The sequence below is a fragment of the Symphalangus syndactylus genome, chromosome 24 (genome assembly GCF_028878055.3).
Source record: "Symphalangus syndactylus isolate Jambi chromosome 24, NHGRI_mSymSyn1-v2.1_pri, whole genome shotgun sequence".
NCBI classification, from domain to species: Eukaryota; Metazoa; Chordata; class Mammalia; order Primates; family Hylobatidae; genus Symphalangus; species Symphalangus syndactylus.
Window position 1 is genome coordinate 30397819 of NC_072446.2, and position 27363 is coordinate 30425181.

General features: G+C 44.7%; 1 protein-coding gene across 6 annotated transcripts in view; it reads left to right on the plus strand.

Annotated features, from left to right (window-relative positions):
• The window catches only part of PTPRT (protein tyrosine phosphatase receptor type T), a 1142918-nt gene that overhangs the window by 1065696 nt on the left and 49859 nt on the right, over positions 1-27363 (plus strand). For all 6 annotated transcript variants that reach the window (XM_055264961.2, XM_063633847.1, XM_055264960.2 and 3 more), the window contains 2 exons: positions 7402-7489; positions 20552-20628. In XM_055264961.2, the coding sequence (XP_055120936.1) occupies positions 7402-7489; positions 20552-20628 (165 nt within the window). The remainder of the gene's footprint in view (positions 1-7401; positions 7490-20551; positions 20629-27363) is intronic.

A 27363-nucleotide genomic window follows, 5' to 3' on the forward strand; every position in this document is an offset into this window, starting at 1 on the left:
AAAAAAAAAAAATCCAAAACATTCCCACTGAATTATAATAAAACTCACGTTCTTGTCCTTGGTCCACAAGACCCTGATTGAACACCATGCCCCAACCCCAAGCCAAATCCACATTATTTGTCATCCTCTTCTTCTCTCTGCTCTGGAGCGCCTCCCTTTCTAGAGGCTCTAGAACACAAAAAGCTCATTCCATCCCAGGGTCTCCACACTTGCTGTTCCCTCTGAATGGAACATTCTTTCCCCAGCTCTTGCCAAAGCTGGCACGTGCTTATCATTTAGTTTTTAGCTGAAATGTATTGGCCAGAGATCAGCAGGGACATACCTCTTGGAGGTGAACAAGTTGGGTTTACCACTTGTTGCAATGAAGTGAGTGCACACCTAGAAGTGTGCATTCCTGTGGGACATTTCAGGAAGGGGATGTTAGAAAGGACTCAGAATGTGGGCTGTGTTTGCTGATTTGAAAGAGGCCCTAAGGAAGTGAGGTTTTGTTTTAGGTTGGACACACTGGGAAGTGGTATGATTGGATATCTTAATACATCTTACCTATAAGAAGGGAAGATCAGATGGAGGCTAGAGCTGTAATTGGCAAAGAATCAGTAGTCGCTCATATTAACCAGAATAGGGGGGTGTTTGGTCATTTTTTTGGCTTGGACATGGTCATATCTTTGTCTGCATCCAGATGCAACTTGCTTTTGTCTTGTTCCATCGTGGCCTCAGAACGGCCTTGCCTGTGGTTGGTCTTCTGTGCAATTGTCCATGTTCAGCAGGAGAGCACCAAGGGCCACCTGTGAGTGCCAGGTCAGCTCCCAGAATTCAGGGGCTGCTTTTCTCCCTCTCAGATCTCCCCTTTTCAGAGTTCTGCCCACACTACCCTATCTAGTCCCTTGCCCAGGTCCCTGTCTATCCCAGCACCTGGCATCCAGATGGTCGCTGGGGAAGGAAGGAAGTGAGCGAGGGAGGGAGTGGGGACAGACTCAATATATATTCTTGGGCACGTCATTTCCTGTCTCAGGACCTTACTTTGCTGATCTATAAAATGAGTCAATAATTTTCTCAAAAGATCCTTCCAAATCTGACTTTTGAGGATTCTATAAATACCACGGTGCAGCTTTCCAGGGATAAGGACATCCCCAAATACATCTTTTGAACTAAAAAAAAAAAAAAAAAAAACAAAAAAAAAAATGACTGCCTTGGAAAAGCAACACTGTTGAAGAGTAGGAAACATTTCCACACTCAGAGAGGAATGTAAAAATAGGGCTCAGCACTCTCAGGAGAAGAGAATGAGAAAAGGAAAGTGGAGATTGATAATGGATGAATATAATTAGATGGCAATTTTGGTTTCAAAAGAATGTGATTAGCGCCTAATGACTGCTACCATTCCCTGGTCAATCTACTGTAACTAGCCACTAATGGAAAAATAATGCCCTCGGCTTGCTCACTTTGAAGATGGAAATGAGTCTCTCTTTCATACTTTTCCCCCTCATATTTTTTTTCCTTCAAGAGATTATCCCTTATTAGATTGTAGCTCCCTAAAAAGGGAAATGGATGTGTGATCAAAGTCTACCAATTACAGGGTCATTACCACTCCCTCCCAGTGGCTCTATTAGGCATCCCTCCTCTGCTTTTATCAATATCGTCACAGCCCCCAGGCCCACTCGGTCCCCTTCAGCCCCCAATAAGGGAGACAGAGGCTCCCAGAACCATGACAGGGCCTCTATGGTTTCCCACGAAGTGCCACTCACTTATCACAACTGTTTTGTTCGGTTTAGGATTGTCGAGGGATAGGTGCATGCTGGGGTGTCTCCTGGAAGGCATGGAGTTGATGGTGAGAGGACCCCAAACTGCCATTCAAGGATTCTGGGAGTGAACAGAAGAGACTTTCATCAAATCTCTGCAGGATGTTACAGGACAGAGAAAGGGCACACATTTACTCTGTGGGGCCCTATGAGATGGCATAGGCAAAGTACAGTGAGGTTGAGTAAAGAAAAAACTCTGGCGAGTCTGTCCAAAAATGAGGCCAAAAGTTGGAGAAGTGGTGAGCTATCTGTCATGGAGGGTATCCAAGTGATAGAAGCTATGGATCTGCTTATCAGCTGCTCGGAAGGCCATTGTGGATGGGAACACCACTAGGCAATTTTCAAGGTCACTGACACCTCTAAGATCCCAGGATATTTACCCTCTGAAAGCACAGAAGCCACCTCATTCACTAATTATTTCACTCATTCATTCATCCTAAATAGGTCTTTCAAGCACATCTGAAGAATAGAGCCAGCATCGGGTTCTGGAGATACAGTTGTGACAAAGATGCTACCCTTTCCCTGAAGAGGCCCATGGCCAAGTTGAGAAACAGAGTTAAATTATTAGATGCAAAGAAGCCCATCTAATAATAGAAGTAACTGGCTTTACCTGGGGATGCAGTGGGGTGAGGGAGAGTGAGCAGAGAAGATTCCACAAAGAAGATGCTTACGCTGGGTTTTGAAGGTTATGTAGGAGTTTGTCAGACGGACTCAGGTGGAAGGGAATTTCAGGCAAAGGGAACAGCATGTGAAAAGTCTTATAAATTTTAAACACCTTATAACTGGTAATATAGATATAAGAGCAAGAAGTGATGCTGCAGGGGCATTTGGGGTGAAGTCATTAAGGATGTTGCACTAAAGAGTTTGAAATTTATCCTGAAGGCAATGGCAAGAGGAGTCACTGGGTCCTATTCACATTTTAGAAAGATCTTTCTGATTACAGTGGAGAATGGATTGGAGGGGACAAACCCAAAACAAAAGAAACCAATGAGGAGACTCATGGGAAAGTATTTTAAAGTACTATTTGCAAAAATTATGGCTGCATAGTAGCATCAGCTGGGGAGTTTTAAACACTACCGATGCCTGTGTCCCACCCCAGAGAGTCTGACTTCATTGGTCTTGGGAGGACCTTGGCTTTGGGAGTTGTAAAGCCTGCCCAGGTGATTCTAATGTGTGGTCATAAAGAGACCTTAAGCTAATGGTAATCCAAACCCTGGCACATGGCAAGTACTCAACACAATTATTTTTTCAAAAAATTATTATGAAAACAGTCATGCTTTCCTGCTTTTGGCTTCACCCCACTTTCAGGGGGACATGTTTGGATGAACAATTGGCTTTTATCACAGAGGGTTTTAGGTACAAAATCCACCCTCAATAGATCGGCTTCGACATCCAGAAATCCAGTGCTACCACTGACAGCAGCAACCTCCCTTCACATAGAGAGAACAGATCTGGCAAGTTGCCTGGAGGAGGTGGCTGGGATAGAGGAGGAGGCTAGGGCTGGAATCTGAGTTCTAAGAGTTACCTGCAGTAGCTAGAAGCATCTTCCACCTAGAGATGGCCTAAACTGGTGGCAAGATGGATGCAAGGTTTGGTAGAATGAAGAGCAAAAAGAGAAACAGGAAAAGGAGAAGAAGAAGAAAGAACAAGAGGAGAAAAGTGAGAGATAAGTCCCACATTTGTAAAATAAGCACTTACCTATCCTTATAACATTTTTGTCATACCCAGATTTAGGTCAGAGATTGGTGCCCAAAGCCTAGCACCTGTTTTGCTTCTCTTCCAGGATGTTTGTCTAAGGGCGTTGGACACAGAAAGAACAAAATTATGACCCATTAATAGCTAGGAAGGCACTTTATTACCCCAATTTAAAACCTAAGAAAGGCTAAGTTGTAGAACATGGCTCAGCCTGAGAAGCCCAGGCAAGGAACTCCTTCCTGTGCCCTCTAATGAATCTGAAGTTGCTAGGTAGCAGAATGAGCACTAATTCCACCTACTCAACCACTGCATAGATGAGGATCATAGTCATGCTTCTAGAATAAAGGTCAGCAAGCTATAGCCATAGGCTAAATCCAGCCCAACATCTATCTATCTATCTGTCTATCTATCTATGAGACAAAGTCTCACTCTCACCCAGGCTGGAGTGCAGTGGCATGATCTCGGCTCACTGCAACCTCCACCTCCTGGGTTCAAGTGATTCTTCTGCCTCAGCTTCCTGAGTAGCTGAGAGTACAGGCATGTGTCACCACGCCTAGCTAATTTTTGTATTTTTAGTACAGACGGCATTTCACCATATTGGCCAGGCTTGTCTTGAAGTCCTGACCTCATGATCTGCCCACCTCGGCATCCCAAAGTGCTGGGATTACAGGTGTGAGCCACTGCATCCAGCCCCAACACCTATTTTTGTAAATAAACATGTATTGGAACATAGCCATGACCATTTGTTTGCTTTTTATCTGTGACTGTTTTCACTCTACAACAGTAGAGTTGAGTATGAGTTGATGCAACAGAGACTAACTAACAAAGCCCAAACTGCTTTCTAGTTTGCCCATTACAGAAAAGGCATTCCAACTCCAACTCTAGGAAAAGACTCACCCAGACTGACTTAACACTTGAGAGACCAGATGCAAGAAAGGTGGAACCGTGCATGAGCACTGGCCTGTTAAGAACCTGCCAATAAAACAGGGCTTATTGAGAAGCTGAATTTCTGATCAACCTGATTCAGGTTCCTCCTTGCTTAGGATGGACCTAGTAAGGAAAAGATGGGCAAAGGCAAGGCTGGTGTATTAAAATGAATGGTGAGTTCTCCTCCTGCACTGCTGACAGAGAGCTGTGTAGACTGAAGGTGTTACAAATTCAGTCTCAGAAGCAATGAAAGGGCATGAGCAGGATGTTCAGCCTATTCTACTAAATTTAGGGTAGAGACAATAATCAAAACATGGTCTGATAATCATGCTTCTGCAGCTTTTCTATAGCTGTTCCCACTCCCTTAACTGACCGTCCTCCCTGTCAGTGAAATAACTGACTGCACCCTTCCCTGTATTTCCATACCACTTGGCTCATAACTCTTGTAAATTGTCTCAAATGTTTGTTGACTTGTCTGTCTTATTGGTGGTTTCCATCCTCTTAAACTGACTGATGACTTCTATCTCCTCCCTACCCCTAAGCTCTGGGTGTCCATGCCCAACTTCCTATTCAACATCAGCTTGGATGTCTAATAGACATCTCAAACATGGCTGCCATTTTTCTTATTTTGAACATGTTTTTAAAAAAGTGTGCAGTATTCAATGCTAGACACTCTACTAAGTACTTTATGTACCCAAAACACAACACTTAATTCTTACCTCCCCAATCCTGCTTCTAACCCAGGCTTCTCCATCTCAATAAATAACATCTCTCTCCCCTCAGTTCTTCAAACTAATGATCCAAGGGTCAGCCTGCATTCCTCTCCTTCCTTCACAGTCAGCATCTATGGCAGATGGTGCCCTGCACACATCCACTCTACACTCACTGTTCCCATGCATGCCCACCTGATGGCTTCCTCCTGTAAGCACCTGTGACTTTTCGCCTGAGGGCTTCTTCAAGACAGAAGAATATGCACACTCTGCCCACGGAGCATGGAAGAAATGCTGGGGAGTTTCCAAGAGTTGTCTTTAACCAATACTCGATGCGAATTGATCAATAACTACCCCAACTTTGCACCAACCCCATGGTGGGATAACTCTAAGGCATGAGATGTGCCCATTGGATTAAGCCCCAGATACCCACAGTGGTAACCTGCTCATTGATGTGCCCTATATTGACTTCATTCCCTTGATTGTGCCACTTCCACATTCTCCCACCCAAACTCCCTGGGATTGTCTCCCAAACTACTTGTGCCTGACTTGTTTTCTCTGAGTCTGCTTCCGAGGCAACCCAAGTGAACAACATTCAACTGAACATCCTGCAAATAATCACTTCTCATACATCCACCACCACCACCACGGTCTAAGAGTCCAAGGTACCATCATGTGTTGCCTGGAGTACTGCCATAACTTTCTTTCTTTCTTTCTTTTTTTTTTTTGAAACGGAGTCTCGCTCTGTCGCCCAGGCTGGAGTGCAGTAGTGTGCTCTTGGCTCACTGCCAGCTCCACTTCCTGGGTTCACGCCATTCTCCTGCCTCAGCCTCCCGAGTAGCTAGGACTACAGGCACCTGCCACCATGCCCGGCTAATTTTTTTATACTTTCAGTAGAGACGGGGTTTCACCGTGTTAAGCCAGGATGGTCTTGATCTCCTGACCTCGTGATCCACCCGCCTCGGCCTCCCAAAGTGCTGGGATTACAGGCTTGAGCCACCGCGCCTGGTCACTGCCACAACTTTCTAGCAGATCTCCCTGCTTCCTCCATGGCCCTCCCAGCGCCTGTGTTCCATACATGAGCCAGATTGTACTTTGTAATACATGAATCAGATGATTCCCTTGCCCAAATCCCTCTGATGGTTTTTCATCACACTTAGAATAATGCCAATTCATTAACCAGTAATAGCGATGTCTCATATAATCTGGACTCCCCCATCCACTCTAGATACTTCCATCACTACTTCCCTCTTCACATCACTCCAGTCCTTGAATATGGTCATTTGGTTGCTGCCTGACCATCTTTGCACCTGCTGTTCCCTCTGCCTGAAAAGCACTTTCTACTTTTCTTGGTGTGACTGGCTCTTTCATATTAAGGAATTACAGTATCATGAAGGAATTACAGTATCTATCATTAATGAAGTCCCCCTTATCTGCAGTTTTGCTTTTCATGGTTTCAGTTACCCAAGGTCAATCGCAGTCAAAAAATATTTAGATATTTAGAGAGAGAAAGACTGCATTTATATAACTTGTAGTATATTGTTGTCATTCTATTTTATTATTGTTCTTAACCTCTTCCTATGCCTAGTTAATTTATAAATTGAACTTTATCATAGGTATGTATGTATAAGAAAAAACATAGTATGTATAGGGTTCGGTAATATCCATGGTTTCAGGAGTCCCCACTGGGAGGTCTTGGAACAAATCCTCCAAAGATAAGGGAGGACTACTGTAACTTAAATGTTACCTTCTTGGAGAAGCCCTCCCAGAGTGTATAATCTGAAATAATTCTCATTCCTCATCACTATCCCTTTATTCTGCTTTATTTTCATCATAGCATTTTTCATATCTAAAATTACACATTTACTTTTTCATTTGCTACATTTCCTAGTTGACTGGAAGCTCAAGGGGAACTTGTCTGTTTCTCTGTATCCCTAGTACCTAAAACAGTGCCCAGCCCATATTAGGGGCTCAGTAAGTATCTGTTGATTATATGAATGAATAATTCAATGAATGGACAAGCAATTCCCCTACTGGTCTAGATTGCAAACTCATGACACAGAAGACATCAATAACATTTGAAACAATGAACAAAAGAATAGGTCCATGGAGAGACCAAAATCTACATCCTCCCCAGGCCCCATCCAAGGACATCTATCCCTTTCCACTAGGAGTCCCATCACAGTGGGTCTTACTTCGCCCTGTTTGTTCATCTCCACTTCCATAAAGCTCCTATCTCAGGCCACTCTAACCACTCTCTCCTTGCTTTTTAGGCCTTACCAGAGGGGCAGACAGCTTCGTGGGACACAGCCAAGGAGGATGAAAACCGCAATAAGAATCGATATGGGAACATCATTTCCTGTAGGTGCCCTTCTGGGAGCTCCTAAGCTTCAGGTGTTGAGGATGCAGGGGAAAAGAGGCTATTACTATTATTTACCTGGAATTTGTTATCAAATAATCTTTGCTGTCTCTAGCTTTGTATCTACATGCCAAGATGGAAGCTTTATTTCAGCCTTATTGCCATCCCTAGACTGGATGACAGAACATGGCTGATCTCAGCCAGAGGGAGCAGGCAGGGAGCTGGGTCAGGGCAGAGCAGAACCATGAAGCCTCTTGGGGAAGAACCTCTGAAGGCTGGGTCTCACTGAGCATTGCCTGCTCAATTCCTCAGGTCGGGGAAGAAGCCCAGCCAAAAGGGCTGACATACAGAAGACCCCACAGCTGGATAAAGAGATGAGCTCTGTGTTCCCAGAAGCTCCTCTAATTCAAAGGAGGACTTTGGCAGCAACCTGGGGTGAGGAGCATGGGCCCCAGCCTGTGAGGGAGGGGCTAGGAGTACCCGGGCAAGAGAACGGTGTGCCTCCAAGAAGGTGGAATCACATTGGCTGATGCTCGGCAGTAAAGGCTGATGCTCAGAACAAGCCAGTAACTCTGGCATACACCTGGGGCTTGGGGTATGCCCAGCTCAGGCCCCACAGGAGCCCAGGGCTACTCCTATAATATGAGAGACAGAGTTTAGGGCAACACAGATTCTACCTGTCCCCACTATAGTAGGGCAAGGGCTCCAAGGTGAGGGCCTGCCCTCAGGTCTGCATCAGTGCAGCTCGGGAGGTACTGAGCCTGCAGGGGAAGGCATGTTCTTACGCAGAGCTAAGGAAGGACATTGCCTTTGCTCAACAATGAGCTTTACTTTTCCTGTAGGCACCCCCAGTAAGTGACTCATTGATGAAGTCAGCCTTTAGAGTAGTTAACGCCCTCGGGAGTCAAACTGCCCAGGTTTCTATCCCAACTGTAGGGCCCTGGGAAAGTTACTTGACCTCTGTAAACTTTTGATTCTTCCCCTTTACGATGATGAAGATAATAGGAGGAGCATTGAAAGGTACATAAAACTTTTGCTACAGTGCCTGGCACGATTACTCTTAGCCACAGGGGTACTTGCTTGAGGTCACTGATGAGGAGCATGGATCTATCATTCCACCTTATTTTATTAACCAGGATTCACTGGGTACTCAGGACATGTCCTGTGGGGACATAGAATAAGGCAGGTTCATTGGGGAGAGGTAGGCATGATCAGATGTCCATGTTGGAAAGATCACTAGGGCAGCAGATATGGAAGGTATACTTGATTGGGAAGGGCTGGAGGGATCAGTCAGCAGACTACTGCAGTAGTCTCACCAAGAGATGATGGGGCCTGAACAAACAGTGACAATAACTTGTGTGTGACAGGTGCATGGTATTCAGTTCCGGGGGGTGAGGAAGAGAGAGACTGCCACAGAACTGAATGTCGTGCATAGGTAACACACAAGTATTGTCACTGCCAAATATTGGTAGGTACAGCCTTCAAAGTAAAATAAATACAGAGAAGACAAAGTTATCTCGTACAAAATGCTAAGCATGTATTCTAATTAGAACAGGAGTCTACAACAGCCTTTGTCTGACTCAGTGTAACCAACCTGGACCTTTTGTCATCTCACCAATGGTGTGGGGAACATCCCTTGGTCTCAGCTCACAGAGTAACCCAGTTCATCCAAAAGAAAAAAGAAAGGATCCTGAATGACAAATTATTTCTAGCACAATTCAGAGTTTTGTTTTGTTTTGTTTTGTTTTAACTGTCTAGACATTGCCTAAGAAAAAACTTGGAGGAAGAAAGAGTAAGATACAGGCAGATTGTAAAGGAAGAAAAAGGCAGAAGTTTTAGCTTAGCTGTTTCCTGTGCTGATTTAGGAATGGGCTATGAATGGTAGAACTAATCAGAAAACATTTATAATTTCTCTCTTGGAGATGGTAATTCAGACAGCAAGATTTCTTGCAAGTGAAGTGTTGAGAAGTGATATTCAAACAGTCAGCAAACATGTATTAAGACTTATGACACGTGGGCCTCCTCTAAGCAGGCCCTGTGATGGGCACTGGGAGGTGGAGCTCCTGCTCCTGGAGAGCCCCCACTCCGCCACAGAGAGCTGCTTGCCCTGTCTGGTCCCCAGCATTCTCTGCTCCTGCACTGTGGATACTGTACCCTAAAATATATAGTCACTTACCTGATAAAGCCTATGCCTGAGGCTATGAGCTTGTTTCACCCTAGCCCTGCCATGCCTGCATCTCTTAGACTGAGGACTTTCTCCAAAGCTGGGAACGGATCCCCTGCCCAGGCACAGGCAGCCTGCAAATCCTGAAGGGTTAATACCCCCGGGAGAAGCCCTCCACCACGAAATACCCCAGCTTCTTCACCGTTCCCCTGAAGTTCCTTCCAGTGTTCCCACAGGGATGAGGATGCAGCTACCTGCAGTCCCAATGGGCTTGAAAACTCACCCTTAATAATCTGCCTTCTCTTCCCTGTCATACATCCCCCCTTTCCTACTGGTATTCCTGTCTCCTCCTACATAAACTGCTTGGACTAAAATCTCTGTCTTAGATCTACTTCTGAGGAACCCAAATGGAGACAGAGAGAACTGAAGCACCTTGACGATACCACCTTGATGGGTTTAAATAAACCAGAATCTCCTTTCTAATTTAAGAGTCAATCATTCTGCAAGAGATCAGGGCAAGAGCAGGTCTGCATTCAGTGCTAAAAGAAGACAGTGCTGAGGTAACCAGTGAATTCAGAAAGCAGCGCAAGACATAAAGGAGAATCAAGAAAAAAAGGGAAATGGAAAAAAAAAAAAAAACCTGGAATTGAAATGGGATATGTAAAAAAGAAACAGCCCCAAGGAATGGAAAGTGTTCCTACCCTTGTATGTGTCCCTTCCAAAGGCAAAGCCTGCCGTGGCTTGATAAATAGAAATATTCTTGGCGCAAGAAGAAAACTGGCTGTGATTAGCATCTTAAGGAACCCAGAGCACTGTGAGGCTGGAGTGGAGGACAAAGGCCCAGCCCAGGGAGAACAGAAAAGATTAAAGGGGACAAGTAGGAGGGAGGGCACTGCCTACAAATGAAACAACGAGAGACCTTGGCGAAATATCCCCTTTCTTCCAAGTGATTCTATTTAGAATTTAGTAATAGAGACAGTGGGGTTTCTAGGGAGTGTAAATGGAAAGGAAGTGAAAGGGAAGGAAATGAATGGGTAAAATAAGAACAAAGAGACCTTTGCTACCAAGTAACTCTAGGGCAGAGACTGTTGGCAAGTGGAAATTCAAGAATCCCAAAGCATTCTCCATGTAAAGCTTTAGAGGTGCTTCCTAGACTGGCAGGGAAGGTGCTGACACTGAGAAGCTGAAGTGATCACAGGGGTTGCAAATGTTACAAAATGAGGCCCTCTTCTGGGATCAGTTCTTTATAAAGGTGTAATCTAGATGTAGAAAGACTACAAGAGATAGTGCAGTACCAAAATTCCATCCTCAGACCACGAAGGATTCGGTAGGGAGGGGTTACCAGGACCAAAGAGAGATGACCTGACCAGAGGTGGGTGCGACCTTTGGTGGCAAGGCAGCCACCCATGGTGACCCCACCAAGGGGTGCTGGAGGAGTAAGTACCTCCATCACACTCTCCTCCCTCCACCCAATATTCTGCCTGTGCTTTCCATTGGCTGAGCCCAACCAGAATCCAGAGAACAGGGGATCTGTTGACCTAATCCAGTGGTTCTCAAAGTATAATGCCTACAGCAGTGGCATTAGCATTACCTGGGAACTCATTAGAGGTGCTAATTCTTGGGCTCCACCCCAGACTTACTGAATCAGAAATTCTGAGGACAGAGTCGAGCAATCTGTATTTCTAAAAGCCCTCCGGGTGATGGTGATGCATGTGCAACTTTGAGAATGTCCATTCTTGGCCATAGCAATCAGCCTCCTGGATTAGAGAGCCAGACGAAGTGGAGAGGCGGTCTGCGGGCACACAGGATATCAGTACATTTTCTAAGACTTATCTTCTCCCAATCTAGGAAAAGCCACTGGGCTCAGGTGTATTGGGGTCTTAGACATGAGGTGAGGCGGGCCCAGGTTTTCATCCCAGTTCTATTGTTTACTTTCAGCACAATCACTTCACCTCCCCCACCTTCAGGTTCTCACCCGTCAGATGGCTCTAGGGCCGCTCTCAGGATGCAGAGGCCAAATTAAGCTGAATGATTATTAAATCTGAATCTTGTGTGGCCCCTTAAGTCACAGACTTTTAAGTCTAGATGACTTAGTGTAGCCTTTTTGAGTTCACAGGCAAGAAGAGATGGCCCAGAGATGGACTGTGCCCTGCCCAAGGGCTCACAGCAAGTCTGTAGAACAGCCATGACCAGAGCTGTGGTCTCTTGCCTGCCCGGGTGGCACATATTCCTTACCAAAGAGTCCTCTCTGCATCAAGTCACATCCGTGTTCTTGGGGGAGAATGTGTTGCTAAGGCCCAACCTCAGAGCAGATGAGCTGTTCAGAGAGGCCCATCTTTTCCAGAAGGAGGTGGGGCTATGGAGTGCAGAGAGGACCCTCACTCCTAGTGAGGAACTCAGGTTCAAAACAAAACCCAGAGGCCTTTTCTCACAGCAGGTTTCTCTGCTGGTTCCTGGGGAGACAGAGCTGGGGGTGACAGAATGGGTGCCTTGTTCAATGCTCCTGACTCTTAGCCTCCATTCTTCTTCACTTTCTCTGAGGGTGGCCGTTGCCTGGGTCCTACAGATGCCTTGTGGTGCAGAAATCATTGGTACCCTGCCATATCCTCACTCACTCACTACTTGCATGTGTGCTAGTGCTAATTCAAATTGCCAGCAGCACCTTTGCTTCTTTTCCTAAGGACTTTTTCTGGCCACTGGAGCCTTCTCTGCCTTCTTGCAGGGCAGGCCCAAAGAGCCAGAATATTAAATGTCCCCAGAACCTGCCCTCAATTAATGACTGATGGAAGTGGGTATATACCTACCCCAGCTCCCTCTCTGCTTAGGTGGAATGACTCCCAGAGCTCCTCAGCCAAATTAAGCCTCAACTGGCTACAATGGCAACTTGCTGAATGACACACCACTATTAGATTTCTTCTTTCTCTGTCTCACTTCCCACTCCCCTCCTGGTGTTTCCTGGGATCACCCCCCACACCAACCACTTGCATCCAAATACATATCTCGTGTTCTTCTTCTGAAGAAATCCAAATAAGAAACCTCCCTCCCTTCTTTCAGAAAGGCCCCTCAGTGGGGCAGTGCCTGGATGGCATCCTTAGGACACAGGTGGTCCTCTCTTGGTGCTTGCCCCTCTCAACTTCAGTCCCCTTCAGTCCCTCAAAGGTTGCATCTACTGGAGCAGCTCCTCCTAGGACCTCACAAAGGGGAGTTTTCCAATTTCAGCCAGCATGGATCTGGCAGGACAAGGAGGTACACAGAATGTCGGGCTGTCTCTGTGTCATGCCCAACCCAGCCTCTCTTGATAATGGTAATTCAATCAAGATTGAATGTGCAGACCTTTAGCTTCAATGAGGTACCCAGGCAGTCTCGGCAGAATTACCTGCCTCCTCCTTATCCGCTTTTGCAAGATGATGGCATTAACATTTCCAATACTTGTAGGAAATGGTTTTTCAGCTCCACAATTCATTGTAATGAGTCAAATCTCTTTTCTCTGGAAAAAAAAAAAAATGCACTGTTCTTTACCCTCTGTAGTGCCCAGAAGACAGGAAGAAAGAATATCAAGTATCCAAATAATCTTCTCTCCCCAGCCCCACCTCTTTGAAGTGATTCTGTCTTTAAGTGGATGTGGGTTGAGGTGACTGGGTTATCTTTGATGATGGAGGGAGGGAGAAGGAGTTGTGGTTTGTTCTGAGAGTTAGAACTGTATGAAGGAGGAAAGTGAACCCTCTCTCTGGGGTGGCCATGAGACCTTAGTGGGATGAGGACCAATGTTGGGGACTGAGAGCTTGGAGGAAAGTGGGAGCTGGAGAGGTATGGTATAGAAGGGTATGGAGGTCATGGATCTCAGCATTCCAGGAGGAGTGAGGACCCACAACTCTATAAAGAAGGCCTCATCCCTATACCTTCTGAGTTATTAAACTTTTTGGAGCCTTGAATTTCTCATTCATGAAATGCGAGGATGATATAGACCTCACAGGGTTACTATGAGAATCAAATGGCATGGCATCCCTATGGCATTTGATAAGTGCCTGGAACATCTTACACTTTCCACACAGCTAAATTTCTGTATCCCACCACCTGGCACAAGGTGAGTCTCTAGTCTTATGGCCCATTTCCAGTAAGATCTGGTCTTTCCCAAGACAGATTGAAGTGAATAACCAGAGCACCTCTACGCTAAATCACTAAACATTGGTCTGTATACTCAAACCTGAACGTGTATCAGAATCACCTGGAGGGCATATTGAAATGCATATTGCTGGGCCCCACCCCACAGTTTCTGATTCAGTGAGTCCGGGCTGGGGCCCAAGAATTTCCATTTCAAACAAGTTCCCAGGTGCTGCTGATGCCATTGGCCCAGGTCTAGAATAAAAACAAAACTGAATTCATATATTTGTGTTAATTTCTTACAATATACCAGGTGGGTTCATGTTTTACATCTTTTAATCCTTGCAGCAAGTCTGCACAGATATATACGATTTGGATGTTATAGCTGGGTAAATAAAGGCTCAGGGGAGGTGGTAACCTGCCTGAGGTGATATGGTTAGGGTGTGACAAGCCTCATGTCTGCCTTCAGACCCCACCCAATCCATAACCTCCCTTCTGCTAAAGGCAAGAATTGGCTGCCAGTCTTTGGAAGGGATAGGCTGGGTCTACAGGTGTGGTGAGGGATCAGCTATGAGGAGAGGAAGAATTTGAGCCTAGGATCCAGGCGCAACTGCCAGCTTGGATGAAGGTGTTCTTTGAACATGCAAAGGCCCTGTGGTCAGAGTGAACATAGTGCATTTGAGCAACTGAAAGAAGACCACAGTTATCAGAGCAGTATGTGAAGCTGGCGAGAGAAGTAGGTCCCAAACCATCAGATCATGCAAGACATTGTGGGGTGTGCTAGGCTTTGTCCTCTGTCAGTGGTGTTCTGTAGCTGACTCATACCAGCTTGCAAGAGCAGATTGTTAAATTTTCAGGAATTTTGTGAGGTGGTTGATGCTATGTTGGTAGCTTCAAATCAGTCATGGTGGGAGTATTTACACCACAGAAATCAGCAGATATTACTGATAAGGGCCTTTTTTCCCACAGGGAGCTGTTTGTTAAACATTTACCAGCATACCACTGGTCTTTGACCTCAAGCAAGGAACAGCAGATTGATTGCAAACTGAGTGATGATGTTCCCCTAGACTTGTGTTAAAGGGAGCTCTTTGAATCTATGTGTCTTGGTACCATGTCTCCTTTCTACCTTCTGCCACCAGTTCCCTCCTCCCCACAGCCAGCTCTTGCTCATCTCTCACCTCAACTGAGAGCCGGGGGAGCCAGGCACCTGCACCTTCCTCTCGCCTCATTGAGGAGTTTGCTTCTCCTCCACATGACTCTTCTTAACTCCTCTCCTTGTCTTGAATATCAAACAAGGAGTACCAAATTAGCTGTTTTTCAAGCTTGCAAAATGTAGATAGAGCATAATGAACATTCTGGGCTGCTTGTAAATTACCTCGTATAAACGCCTTCACATCGCCTGCCGCCCCATCTTTCTCCATGTGCATGTGGGTAAACACAATTTTTTATCCTTCTAATTATATAAAGTTAGAAGAAGGGGACACAGAATAATATTAGCATCTCCCAAAAGGAATAAATAAACCATGAGGACACTGCCACTCCTTGCAATGCCTTTCTGGTGGACCTACAGCTGAATTTCACCCTTTAGTGAACACACACAATAGTTCTTTGCCTCTGCAGATAGATGGATCTGTATTTGGTACAGAGGGCAAGTGGAGAGCACCAAGTTTCTAAGTATCTCTGCTATTAGCTCACTGCCTGCCTCACATTCAGCCCCAAAACCATCATTTATTAAGCACCTGCTGTGTACCAGGCATTGTCCTAGCATTTTTCTTTAGAGCAGTTTTAGGTTTACAGAAAAGTTGAGCAGAAAGTACATCATTCCCGTGTACTCCCTCCCACCCACATACTGTTTCCCCTATTATTAACATCTTGCATTAGTGTGGTACATTCGTTACAATTAAATAATACTGATTTATTATTATTAGCTAAAGTCCATAGTTTATTCAGGTTTGCTTTTTATGTTGTACAGTTCTATAGGATTTGACAAATGTACAATGACATAATCTAGTATTGCACTCTTGTATAGAATAGTTTCACTGCCTTAAACATCCTCCATGCTTCACCTATTCATCCTTCCCTCCTCCCAAGCCCCTGGAAACTACTGATCTTTTTACTGTGTCTAGAGTTTTATCTTTTTCCAGAATGTCACATAGTCAGAATCATACAGTATGTAGCCTTTTCAGATTGGCTTCTTTCACTTAGCAATATGCATTTAAGTTTCCTCCATGTCTGTTGTGGCTTGATAACTCATTTCTGCTTCTCGCTGAACCATACGCCATTGTATGGATATCTAATGAATGCTCCTTGACTTACAGTGAGGTTATATCCCCATAAACCCATAAGTTTAAAATATCATAAGTCAAAAATGCATTTAATATACCTAACCTGCCAAACATCATAGCTTAGCCTAGCCTACGTTAAACATGCTCAGAACACTTATATTAGCCTATAGTTGGGCAAAATCATCTAATACAAAGTGCATTTTATAATAAAGTGTTGAATATGTCAGGGAATTGATCGAACACTGTACCAAAAATTAAAAACAGAATGGTTATATGTGTACTCAAATTATGGTTTCTACTGAATGCATGTTGCTTTGGAACTATCATAAAGTCAAAAAAATCCTAAGTCTAATCATCCCAAGTGAGGGACCGTCTGCACCACAGTTTGTTTATCCATTCACCTATTGAAGGACATATTGGTTGCCTCCAAGATTGTGCAGTTTTAAGTAAAGCTGCTATAAACATCCATGTGCAGGTTTTCCTGTGGATGTAAGTTTTCACCTCATTTGGGTAAATAGCAAAAAGTGCAATTGCTGGATATAGTATGGTAAGAGTATGTTTAGTTTTGTAAGAAACTGACAAACTGTCTTCCAAAGTGGCTGTACCATTTTGAATTCCCACCAGCAATGAATGACAGGTCTTGCTGTGCCACATCCTCCCCAGCCTGTGGTGTTGTCAGTGTTTTGGATTTTGGCCATACTAATATGTTTGTAGTGGTATCTTGTTTTAATTTGCAATTTCTTAGTAACACATGATGTTAAACATCTTTTCATATGCTTATTTGCCATCTGTATATCCTCCTTGATTAGGTGTCTGTTCAGATCTTTCTCCCATTTTTTAATCAGGTCATTTGCTTTCTTACTGAGTTTTAAGAGTTCGTTGTGTATTGATACAAGTCCTTTCTGAGATACATGTTTGGCAAATATTTCCTCCCAGTCTGTGGCTTATCCTCTCATTTCTTAATGTCCTAGCACTTTTCACACCTATGTTTTCTCATTTAATCCTCTCATGCCGTATAGTATTGGCTCCATTTTGCTAAGGAAGGAAACCAAAGCTAAGAGAGATCAATTGACTTGCTAGGTGATGGAGCTAAGATTTGAAGCCAAATCTGATCACAGCTCCATATCTCACGTCTTATATTAGAAGTTTATCTCACTTGACATAAGTTAGCTGTGTAGGCATGAATTTTGGTTACATCCTAATAAAGCACCTTTCCACTGTCCCAGAAAAGAAACACTGTATTAGGCTGCCCTGCGGAGCCTAGCATGATTCCTTGAGTCTTCGTGGCTTCATAGGGCATGGAGAGCCTTCTGAAATGAAGTTGCCTTCCCCGCTGCTGCCTCCTCTGACTCCCCTCCCATCGCTGTTCCCCTCACACTTTGTTTTCCCAGGACAGGAGACCCTTGCAGCCCCCCGCACCATGCTTGCCTTTTTCAGGATATCTGCCTTCACTCTAGCCATTCCCTCTGATAGAAAGACTTCCTCATTGTGCACTGGCCAAACCTTACTCATTTTTAATTCCTCATTCACATGTCACTACACAAAGCCCTCTATTCCCCATCTTCTAGATTTGGAAGTTTTGCTTCTGCATCCAGTCTGTCTCCACTAAATTGACAAACTCCTTAAACATGAGTATCACTTTGATACCACTTTCTTAATACCTTCAACTAGCCTGGCACATAGTAGGTGTGCAGTAAACACATTCTTAATAAATGAAGGAGAGACATTGTCAAACACCATCATCTGGTGGCTAGAGATCGCTTTCATCCATAAGAACACTTAACTAGAATAAATAAGTTTGTTTCTGTTTTGTTTTTAATCATTTTTGCTTTCCCATTTTTCAACTTCATTTTATATTTTAAAAATTCCCTTTCAACATTTTAAACCAGAATCTCTGTTTCCAGTGCTATGGGCCCCAGGGGCAGGCATAACTCAACAAATAAAGGAGATTTCTGAATCAGTAAGCCATAATGAGACCACTGAGTGAAAACACAATGTGCATTTTCACTTTTTTAAGGCCTACAGCTTCTGGAACTGCTGGTAACAGAGGCTTGATGCCCTGGGCTGAGAGTCAGGTGCCAGGCTTTGTCTGAATTCCAGCCTGCTGGATGGGCTGTCCCCAGGAAGTCCTCTCCAGGGCTAGAATCCTGCAGGAACTGGGGACCAGCTGTTTGCAACAGACTCCAGCTGTAGTGCCTGTGAGATGCCTGAGACTTTGGGACAGCAAGTTATGTGGGCAGACTAGGGTTTCAGGGTCAGATAAACCTAACTGAGAAGTCCTATCTCTGCCACTCACATGACGTGTAACTTCGGAAGCTTGCTTAATCTTTCTGAGCCTCAGTGTCTTCATCTGTAAAATGGGAAGACTTATAATACCATATCATTCTGGTATCCTTATAATAACCTATATGGCTATTTTGAGGCATAAATGATTGAATGAGATAATGCATGTAAAGTTTCTCTTACCTACCATGAATTCAATAAAGGTTAACTTCAAACTCCTCCCCCATGTCACATTCCACTCTCCCACCCACCCAAAGGGATTGCTTAGACCACCCACCTGCTCTCTCTAGTTGCTTCTACTGAAACTTCCCCCTGATGAGTAAGAAAAGTGGCATTTAGTATAACTCGCTGTCTAGCACAGTGCCTGCCTGCCACATGGCAGATACTCAATGAATGATTCTTAAATGAATGGATATGAGGTGTATCTTATGCCAGCCCTAGGCCTGTTTGTCCATAATAGGACCCATTCCTTACTTTCTCCCACTCTACTGTGTATTGCAGGTAACTTACCCCTGTAGGTTGCATTTTTCAGGCTTTCCTGTCAGCTATTTAGGTTTGGCCAATGACATGCACTGGGAGATTGGAGAGAAGGAGAATGGGAGAAGCCAGGGTATTAAAACTACAGTTGCCTTCCTTAGCAGCAAGGGAAGCACCTCCTTGCCTCCAGCTCCTCCTAGAATCCTACTGTGGCTTCAGGTTCCAGCAAGTGGCCCCAGCTCCTGAGCACTGCTAACTCCACCACCTCCCTCCATCCCTTCAGCCCAAGAGCAGGCAGTGTCTCCTTGTTGCTGCTTATCTCTGAGTTTCTCCACTGTCTTCTATCTGGCTGCTCAACTCTTCTGTCACCCAGGCAACCACTTCTCAGTAGTTAATTCCCTCTGCTGGGTATATTTGAAGTGGTTTCTAACATTGTGCTTACACCCCCTTTGGAAACAGGAGCGACTGAACTCAGAGTTAAGAGAACTTCACTCCTCTGTGCTCTACCATTCACTGGCCATGTGGCCAGTCAGGCTTTCTGGAGCCTCAGTTTCCTCATTTGTAACAAGGGCTAAAAGAACCCGTCCTACTTCTCTCCCACAGGGTCACTGTGAGAACCCAATGAGGTCATCCAATTATACCTTTTCCATGTATTACTGAGTACCTGCTGTATGTCAGGACCTTTTAAAGGTGCAGGGGATGGAACAGGGAATAAGGCATAATGTCCCAGTTCTCAAGGGGGTTTTGGTTAGTTGCAATAAATGTGCCTTGTAAACTGCAGAATGCTGTATAATTCTAAGAGGATAAGCTGACCTGATCTCCATGATACCCAGAAAACCCTTGGGGATGTCCAGAGCTCTCCAGCCCACTTCTTAGGGACCCCATTCCTGCCCTAGAGGAAGGTGAATTAGGATGCAGTGACTGCACAATGATATGTGCACAGTGACCTGGATAGCAAACCAAGGTCCCACCTCCCAACCAGACCCAACCAATGTTCTACTTGTGTGTGACTATTAGCGTGTCAGAGCTCACTTAATTAACTGTAAAGGATTATCCTGATTCTTCTGCTGTACTAGTTTTCTTTTAATGGTTTTTATTTGGTGTTAGTTGAAGTAAGCATGCTATCAAATAAAGCCTGCAAATCTTGTTTATGTCTAGATTGTGTTTGAAAAGGTATCCTCTATAACACAATTTTTAGTTATTGATGACCTCTTTTATAATGATTTAGTCAGCCTCACTTTAATGATAGCATTGATAGCAACATATGGCTGACAATCTATCTGCAACAATACTCCAAGGGGCAAATGAAAAGCAATTTGTGCATGTGTGGAAGATAGGTAAACTTGCTGTGGTTTTAAACAGCATGAAAACGGAGTTTATTAATCCAGATGCAACACTCTTCTGTCCTGAGCATTTTTATATGGTCTCTCACATTGTCCTATGAAGCAGGTATTTCCATCCCTGTTTTAATTATTAGATCACTAAGACTTAAAGAAACATGTGACTAATCCAGTTAAGTAATGACAAAATCAGAAGGGAAGGTAGAAAAATGAGAAGTGCTTACCTCCCTGAGCCTCCACTTCCTCATCTATAAATGGGAACAGTAACTGAGGGTAGTGTTGAGAGTTAAATGAGAGTAGCACAATGCCTGATATGCAGTCATTAATAAACAGTAGCTCTAAAGGAGGACATAGCTGCCTCCTCTCCCTAAGGCCTCTTATCAACCATCCCCTTGATTTCTGCTCTCTCTGCAGACGACCATTCCCGGGTGAGGCTGCTCGTGCTGGATGGAGACCCGCACTCTGACTACATCAATGCCAACTACATTGACGTGAGTGTCTTAATGGGGCTGGGTGCTAGGGCTGGCTTTTGCAGGCTCAAGATCTGTGGTTTACCCCAAACTCTCCTCCAGAAGGTGGCCCTTCCAGAGCAGTCTGGATTCTCCCTAATATGTGGAACTAGTGTAACCCAAGTTGACTGTCCATCTAACGCTGCATCCACTTTCAGGCTGGCTGTAGTAGCCTGGTGTATGGGGCCTCAGGACAACTGTTAGTCTTACTCATTCATCCCATTTATTCATTTGTATATATGTCTGTTGATCCATTCATTCATTCACGTAAACGTACGACCATTTATGCCACAAAAATTTTAAAGTGCCTACTGTAAAATGTATACTAGATGCTATGGGAACCATAATGCTAAAAATGCCATGGTCTCTACCCTTTAAAACCTTAGCAGGGAGATAACATGCACATCAGTAATTCCAGGGCAAAGTAGAAAGTGGTAAGTGTCATAAGTACAGAAAACATGCTGCAGAGATTCAGAAGTAGGGAAAAATACCACTTCTCCCATCAGGAATGTAAAATATGATGTGAACCAAAGCTTCAAGCACAGGTATGATTTAAAATCAAAGAGAGGGAAGAGGGGCCTCTGGTTAGAGAGAATAGCACAAGCCAAGATGGAGCAACTGGCAAGGAAATACATAGCAGCTCCATTTGAGGGGAGCAGAGAATATGTAACAGGAATAGTGGAAAATACCGTTGGGGCTACATCAGTGACGATTAAATGCTCAGACTTAGGAAGTAGGACTTTATCCCACAGACAAGAGGAAGCTATTAAAAAATTTTTATCAAGGAGGTGACCAGCTCAGAACTGAGCTTTGGGATGATTTATCTGCTACCAAAGATAAGATAGATCCGAGGGAAGAAATTCTGGAATTAAGACAACTACAACCAATAAGGAAAGAGGCTGCTTCAATATTCCGGAGACGACTGAGGAAGGGACTAAACTCAAACAGGAGCCAAGAATGGTATGCATGGAAGTGAGAGAATTTGCTAAGCAAGAGCATGACTGCTGGGATCAGAAGGACAACCCAATGTGACTGATTCAAGCCATGCATCTCAGGACCTCAGCTCACAGTCCATGGGTCTTGAATAATGGCACAGAGATTCATACTGGTCCCCTAGACTCTCAAATGTATTTATAGATAGGCTATAAAGTGTGATGGTGCAGTTTGTGAATTCCCCCTTAATCTAGACTAAGCCAGGTGAGTTATTAACTCAACAAATACTTATTGAGCCTTGTATTGGTCATTTGACTGTTTGCCCTCAGATCTATTTGGTGTCCTTCCCTGTTCTGCCTTGCATTGCAGGGTGTGTGTGTGTGTGTGTGTGTGTGTGTGTGTGTGTATGAGAGAGAGAGAGACAGACAGACACTACAGGATGATGGAAGGGTGGTGTATTCTCCATCTCACTCCCTTCCTTGGGCAGCAGCTCCAGCAGTGGCTGTACCCTGTCTGTGGCTCCATCTTTCCTCAAGCAGGCCTGCCATAGTCCCATCTCCTGCCAGTCAGCCCGCTGGGGCTCTGGTTATTTCTGGACTCTGGACTCTGGTCATTTCTCCCTCTCCTGTTCTCCCACTAGTTCTAAGGATTGGTTGCAGCCTCCTGCTGTCCCTGATCTCTGGGTTGCCCCACTCTTCTCTGTTTGGCATCCTGGCTCCTCCATCACTTGTGTAACCAACTCCCTGTACTGAATTGCCTCTGTCTGAAACACATAGAGTGGTTTCTGTTTCCCTAACTACACCCTAATTAACAAAGAGCCTACTACATGGCCAAGAACTGGGGCTGCAACTTCAGTGGAGTTGAAGATGAACACCGTCTCTGCCACCATGGCCCTTCCAGGAAAGTTCACAGGAGACAGCCAGTTCTGAATAGCTTTTCTCCAGCCCACAGCAAGGCACTCTGAGCATGCATCCATCATGCCAGCAGCCTTTCCCTCATATATCCAGTATTCAATTCACAAACACAGAGCAGACCCTCCACTGTGTATGGGAAATACTAACTTTTAAGACCAAGTCTCTGACCTAAAAGGGACTCAAATCTGGTGAGGGAATCAGATAAGAAAATAGACCTTCACAGAGCAGGGGCTGTGGGACCATAAAGGAAAATCAAAGCTTCAAGTTGGTGGGAAAGGGAAGTAGCCAGTGAAGGCTCCCTGGAAGAGGTGATGTCTCTGTTCTGCCTTGAAAGATGACTTAGAGCCAGCCAGGCAAGAAGGGTTTATAGTGACCTAAGAATTACTGATCACCTTTCTTGTACCAGCATCACCTTAACTAGCATCACAACTTCACAAGGTAAGTACCACTACTACCCATTTCCAGATGAGTAAGCGAGTCTCTTAAGATTATATAACTTGTCCAGGATTATACTGCTAGGAGGTAGGGGAGGAGGGAGCAGATATTTGAGTCAAGAGTACCTCTCCCACCATACCCTGCTGTCTTTAACAATCACAGTGAGCAATGACAACACCAACTGGCTCTTAATGGGTCACTCTTGGGTCCTATGATGGGTGGCTTAAGTAAGGCAGCTTATCAGAACTTAACAACCCTTCAAGGTAGGTGTTATCATTCCCATTCTCCAGATGGGGAGGGCTGAGGTTTAGAGAAATTACAAATATGTCCCAGGCCATGCAGCTGGTCAGTGGCAGAACCGGGATGGGAACCAGACCTGAATGGCTCCCAGTTCAGCACTCTTTCTCCTTCCCCTCCCCACCCACTCTCAGACACTGCCTTGTAGCTAACACACAGCAAGGATCAAGTCAGCATATATTGATGCAGGTTGAATTGATTCCTTCCATTTCTCCTTGATCTTGTCTATGGCTGCGTGGATATGACCCTAAGGACCACAGCCCACACAGGGTCTGGCATGCCTGAGTTTCTGTATCTGGCATTCATCATTTGACTAGAATCCCCCAACAAAAGTCATTTTCCTAGATAGGCACTCAATCCAAAGTTGAATGAGCATCTGACTACAGTCAGGGCCAAGATACACTTTGGTATTTTATAGGCAACAAATGAAATTGCTTTAAATGCAAGCTAATCTCTACAACACCACTGCTAATTATGCCTCTGATTCATTTCCTGTTTTATCATTGCAAGGCATGTTTCAAGCCTTTAAAGACAGGAAACCAGAGCTCTTGGTTAAGAGCACTGTCCAAGGTCACACAACTGAACTTCAATTCTCTGCCCACTTAGGACACACCACGACCTCCTTCTTCTGTCTGTAAGAATAGGTTAGGCAGACAGGGCACATGGCCTCTGTTCATGCTGTCTTATTATGAGATATTGAACTCCAGGCTCAATCTCAGTGGTTAGAATCCAGGGCCAATAAAGTCATGAATCTGGTCTTTGTTGAAGGCCTGGCTGTTGAATCCAGACCTTTTTGATTACTAGCTTTATGATCTTGGGTAAATTACTTACTCATTCTGATATATATAAAATGAGATAGTGGTGCCACCCCACAAGTGTGCAATTACTGATGGAAAGTATCTGTCATTATCCCAAAAGGAAACATAGGCTTCCTCAAAGTGGGTACCCAAGGAAAGTTTAATAAGGATGTGAACAGGATTAAGAGAAACCAGTAGGGTAGGGTGCAGTATCACTAGGCTAACAATAGTAAGGAGTCCTTACCAGCCCTAGACCCAGATAAGGGAAGAGAGTAGCTATGAGAGAGGGCTGCCCTCCAAGAACTGAAGCCCTTGATTGAGTGACAAGGTGAAGCAAGTCATGGTGACCTAGCAGAGAGGAACCTAGAAGAACATATGCCCCAACCTCCTCCTGGCCTCTGAGCTCCTGCTTTTGTTCCCCATTGACTAAACCCAATTTGAAGCAGAAAGAATAGGAGCCCATGGTGCAATCTATATAGAGCAGACCGTGGAAGGAAAAAGGGGAAATGGAGGGACAAAGGGAAGATAACCAACTACAAGCAACTCCTTGCACAGTTACCACTATAGAGTGAAGAGTGGAGGAACTCCATTAATTGTGGAGTTAACTCCAAAAGTTGGAGTTCCTCCAACTGTATACTTCAGCAAAGATAAAATTCCTGGGGCCTTTATAGGGATTCCTGGCAAAACAGTACTCCAGACAGCTAACTAGGTCCTCACTCCATCACCCTGGTCTCCAGCCCAGCCACAATCCCTCCTGGCTCTCTAAAGAGCTAACTGCCCACACTAGAATCATTTCTCTACAATTGGATCTTGACGATTCATTATGATAATGAGCCGAATGGGGCCAGCCCTGTCTCTGCCTCTGGAGGCCGTGGTCTGTTACTGTCTGAACCATCTCTCTGGCAGGTTTGTTTGCACACCCGAAAATGTATTGGCCACTTAAATCTGTTATAAATTACCAGCCTGGAAATAAATATCGTATCTGGGTCCCCAGTAAGTAACAGATGCATGAGTACAGAGTGAGATAAATGCGTTTTGGATGCAAACCTCTTTCCCATTGCTCACAGATGGAGGCAGGCCCAGTGCTGGTTTGTAGTCGATCTGCGTGCTGTGTAGGTGGGACTTAAATGAACTCAAAGTTCTTTTAAGGTTAGGAAGTTTTCTGTACTCGCTCTTGGCAAATCCCCAGAGGAGCCCCAATTGAGCAGTACATTTCCTTTTATCTCCTTTGCTGAGGAGTCTCGTGGTTAGAATGTTTTCTCTTTGGGGACTGCGTGGGTTTTTGGAAGCCAAGGAGGGTCTCTTTACTCAGATGCAGCGTGGGAACAGGCACACAGCATGCGTGCATTCAGTCAATATGAATTTTTCAAGGCCGATGGCCCAGGCTGACTTCTAGGTGCTGGGGACATGGCCATGAGCAAGCCAGCCCTGGCTTCATGGAGCTCCCATTCAACTGGGGGAGCACGTAAATGAAGAAAGAATAATATGCTATCTGGTGATAGGTTATCTAAAGAAAAGTAAGCCAGAGAAAGTGGAAAGAAGCTGATGGGGTGGTCAGAGATGAACTCTCCACAGACGTGATTGACAACTGAGCAGAAGCTTGGATGGAGTGAGAGAGCAAGCCACTCAGGTACCTGGGGGCAGACACAGCAGGCACGGGGAACGGCCAGTGCTAAGGCCTCTGGATGGACATGTAATCCCTATCTCTGAAGAAGAGCAAGAGCCAGTGGACGATGAAAGAATGGCAGAGAAACTGGGAACATCACTGAAAGGATGAAATAGAAATGACAAGAGGTGTCAAGATGCCCAAACCAGGCTTAAGGAGCCAATCAACCACCACCTCCTCTGAGGGGCCCTCCTTGGCTGTTCAATTCCCATGGGTGCTTCACAGAGTCCCCACATCTTCCCATTAGTAGCCTTTACCCCAGTCTGTTGATGTCTACAAGTTGCTCAAAAGCAAAGTCCACATTCATCGGGTCCACTTTTGTATTTCCAGTGCCTTGTACATAGTAGTAGGTGTTTAATACCTGTTGATTGACAGTGAATAACTGTGCAAACAAATGAATTCACAAAATAGAGAATCCAAGCCATCTAACTCCACAACTAAAATGTGAATCTCTTGCTCAGAATGTTATCTCACTGAATTTCAAGCACATTAGAATCTTCCAAATCACAGCTTCCTCCAGGGTCTCTTTTTCTTCCAGCCTGAGCATTAAGAGGATGCTCCAACTTCAGCTCAAAAACATTCATGCATGTATTTCACCAACCAGACTGCTGAAAACTGCACCCAGCTCTGGGTGGCATGTCCCATGTCCCAGGAGGAGAAAGGTACAAAAAAATTTACTGCAGCACATGGAATTGTATTCACTGAGCATATACAAAGCCCTACTGGGCCACTCAGGAGGAATGAGTCAGCTCTGCATCCCAGAGGAGAGCATATTTCAAGAGCAGCTTGGTGAGGCTGAAGCACAGGGTGCATGGGGTTGTAGGAGTGGACAAAGAAGGACAACTGGAGGTGAGGCTGGAGATGTAAATGGAGACAGATGACTAGTCCCAAGCTAAGGCATTTGGCATTACCATGAAGACAATAGGGAGCTACTGCAGGCTTATAAGCAGGGAAATAACACACTCAGTGTGCAAGAGGAAGCTCATGGGGTTAGGAAGCAGCAAGTCTACACAGTGAAACTGCAGGCAGGGAGGCCAGCTAGTGGTTGGTGCTGTGGCCTCAGCCAGGGAGGATGAGGGCTGTGGGAATGAGTGATGGGGATGGCAGAAGAGGGCAGACTTGATGAGAAACTGCATCTTTCCAGAATCTAGGGGACTATTTTCTATTCCCAAAGCTACTCAAGAAAACCCTTGGGTTTAATTCTTCCTTTTAGCCTGAGCAGCCCTGCCCACTTGACTTGGAGGAAAGGATAGGTCTTCCTACCCTTTGTGTCATAGGAAAGGGCTCAGTTATTACATTAACACAAAGAAGGTCTCATCATCCCAGTGTCCGCTGAGAGGCCTGCATACACTTTTAGTCTTGATAGGCACTCAGTAAATAAATATTTGCCAAATAAACAATAAAATAACAATAGCAAAGACATATATGTTAAATCTTAGAATAGTGCCTGGCACATAGTAACTGTTATATATCAACTCATTTAATCTGATCAACGACACTATGATATAAATACCGTTATCCACATTAATTTTTTAATTTTATAGATTTAGGGGTTACAAGTGCAGTTTTTTTACTGTATGTATTGCACAGTGGTGAAGTACAGGCTTTTAATGTAACCATCACCTGAATAGTATACATTGCACCTATTAAATTCTCATCCCTCTCACCACCCTCC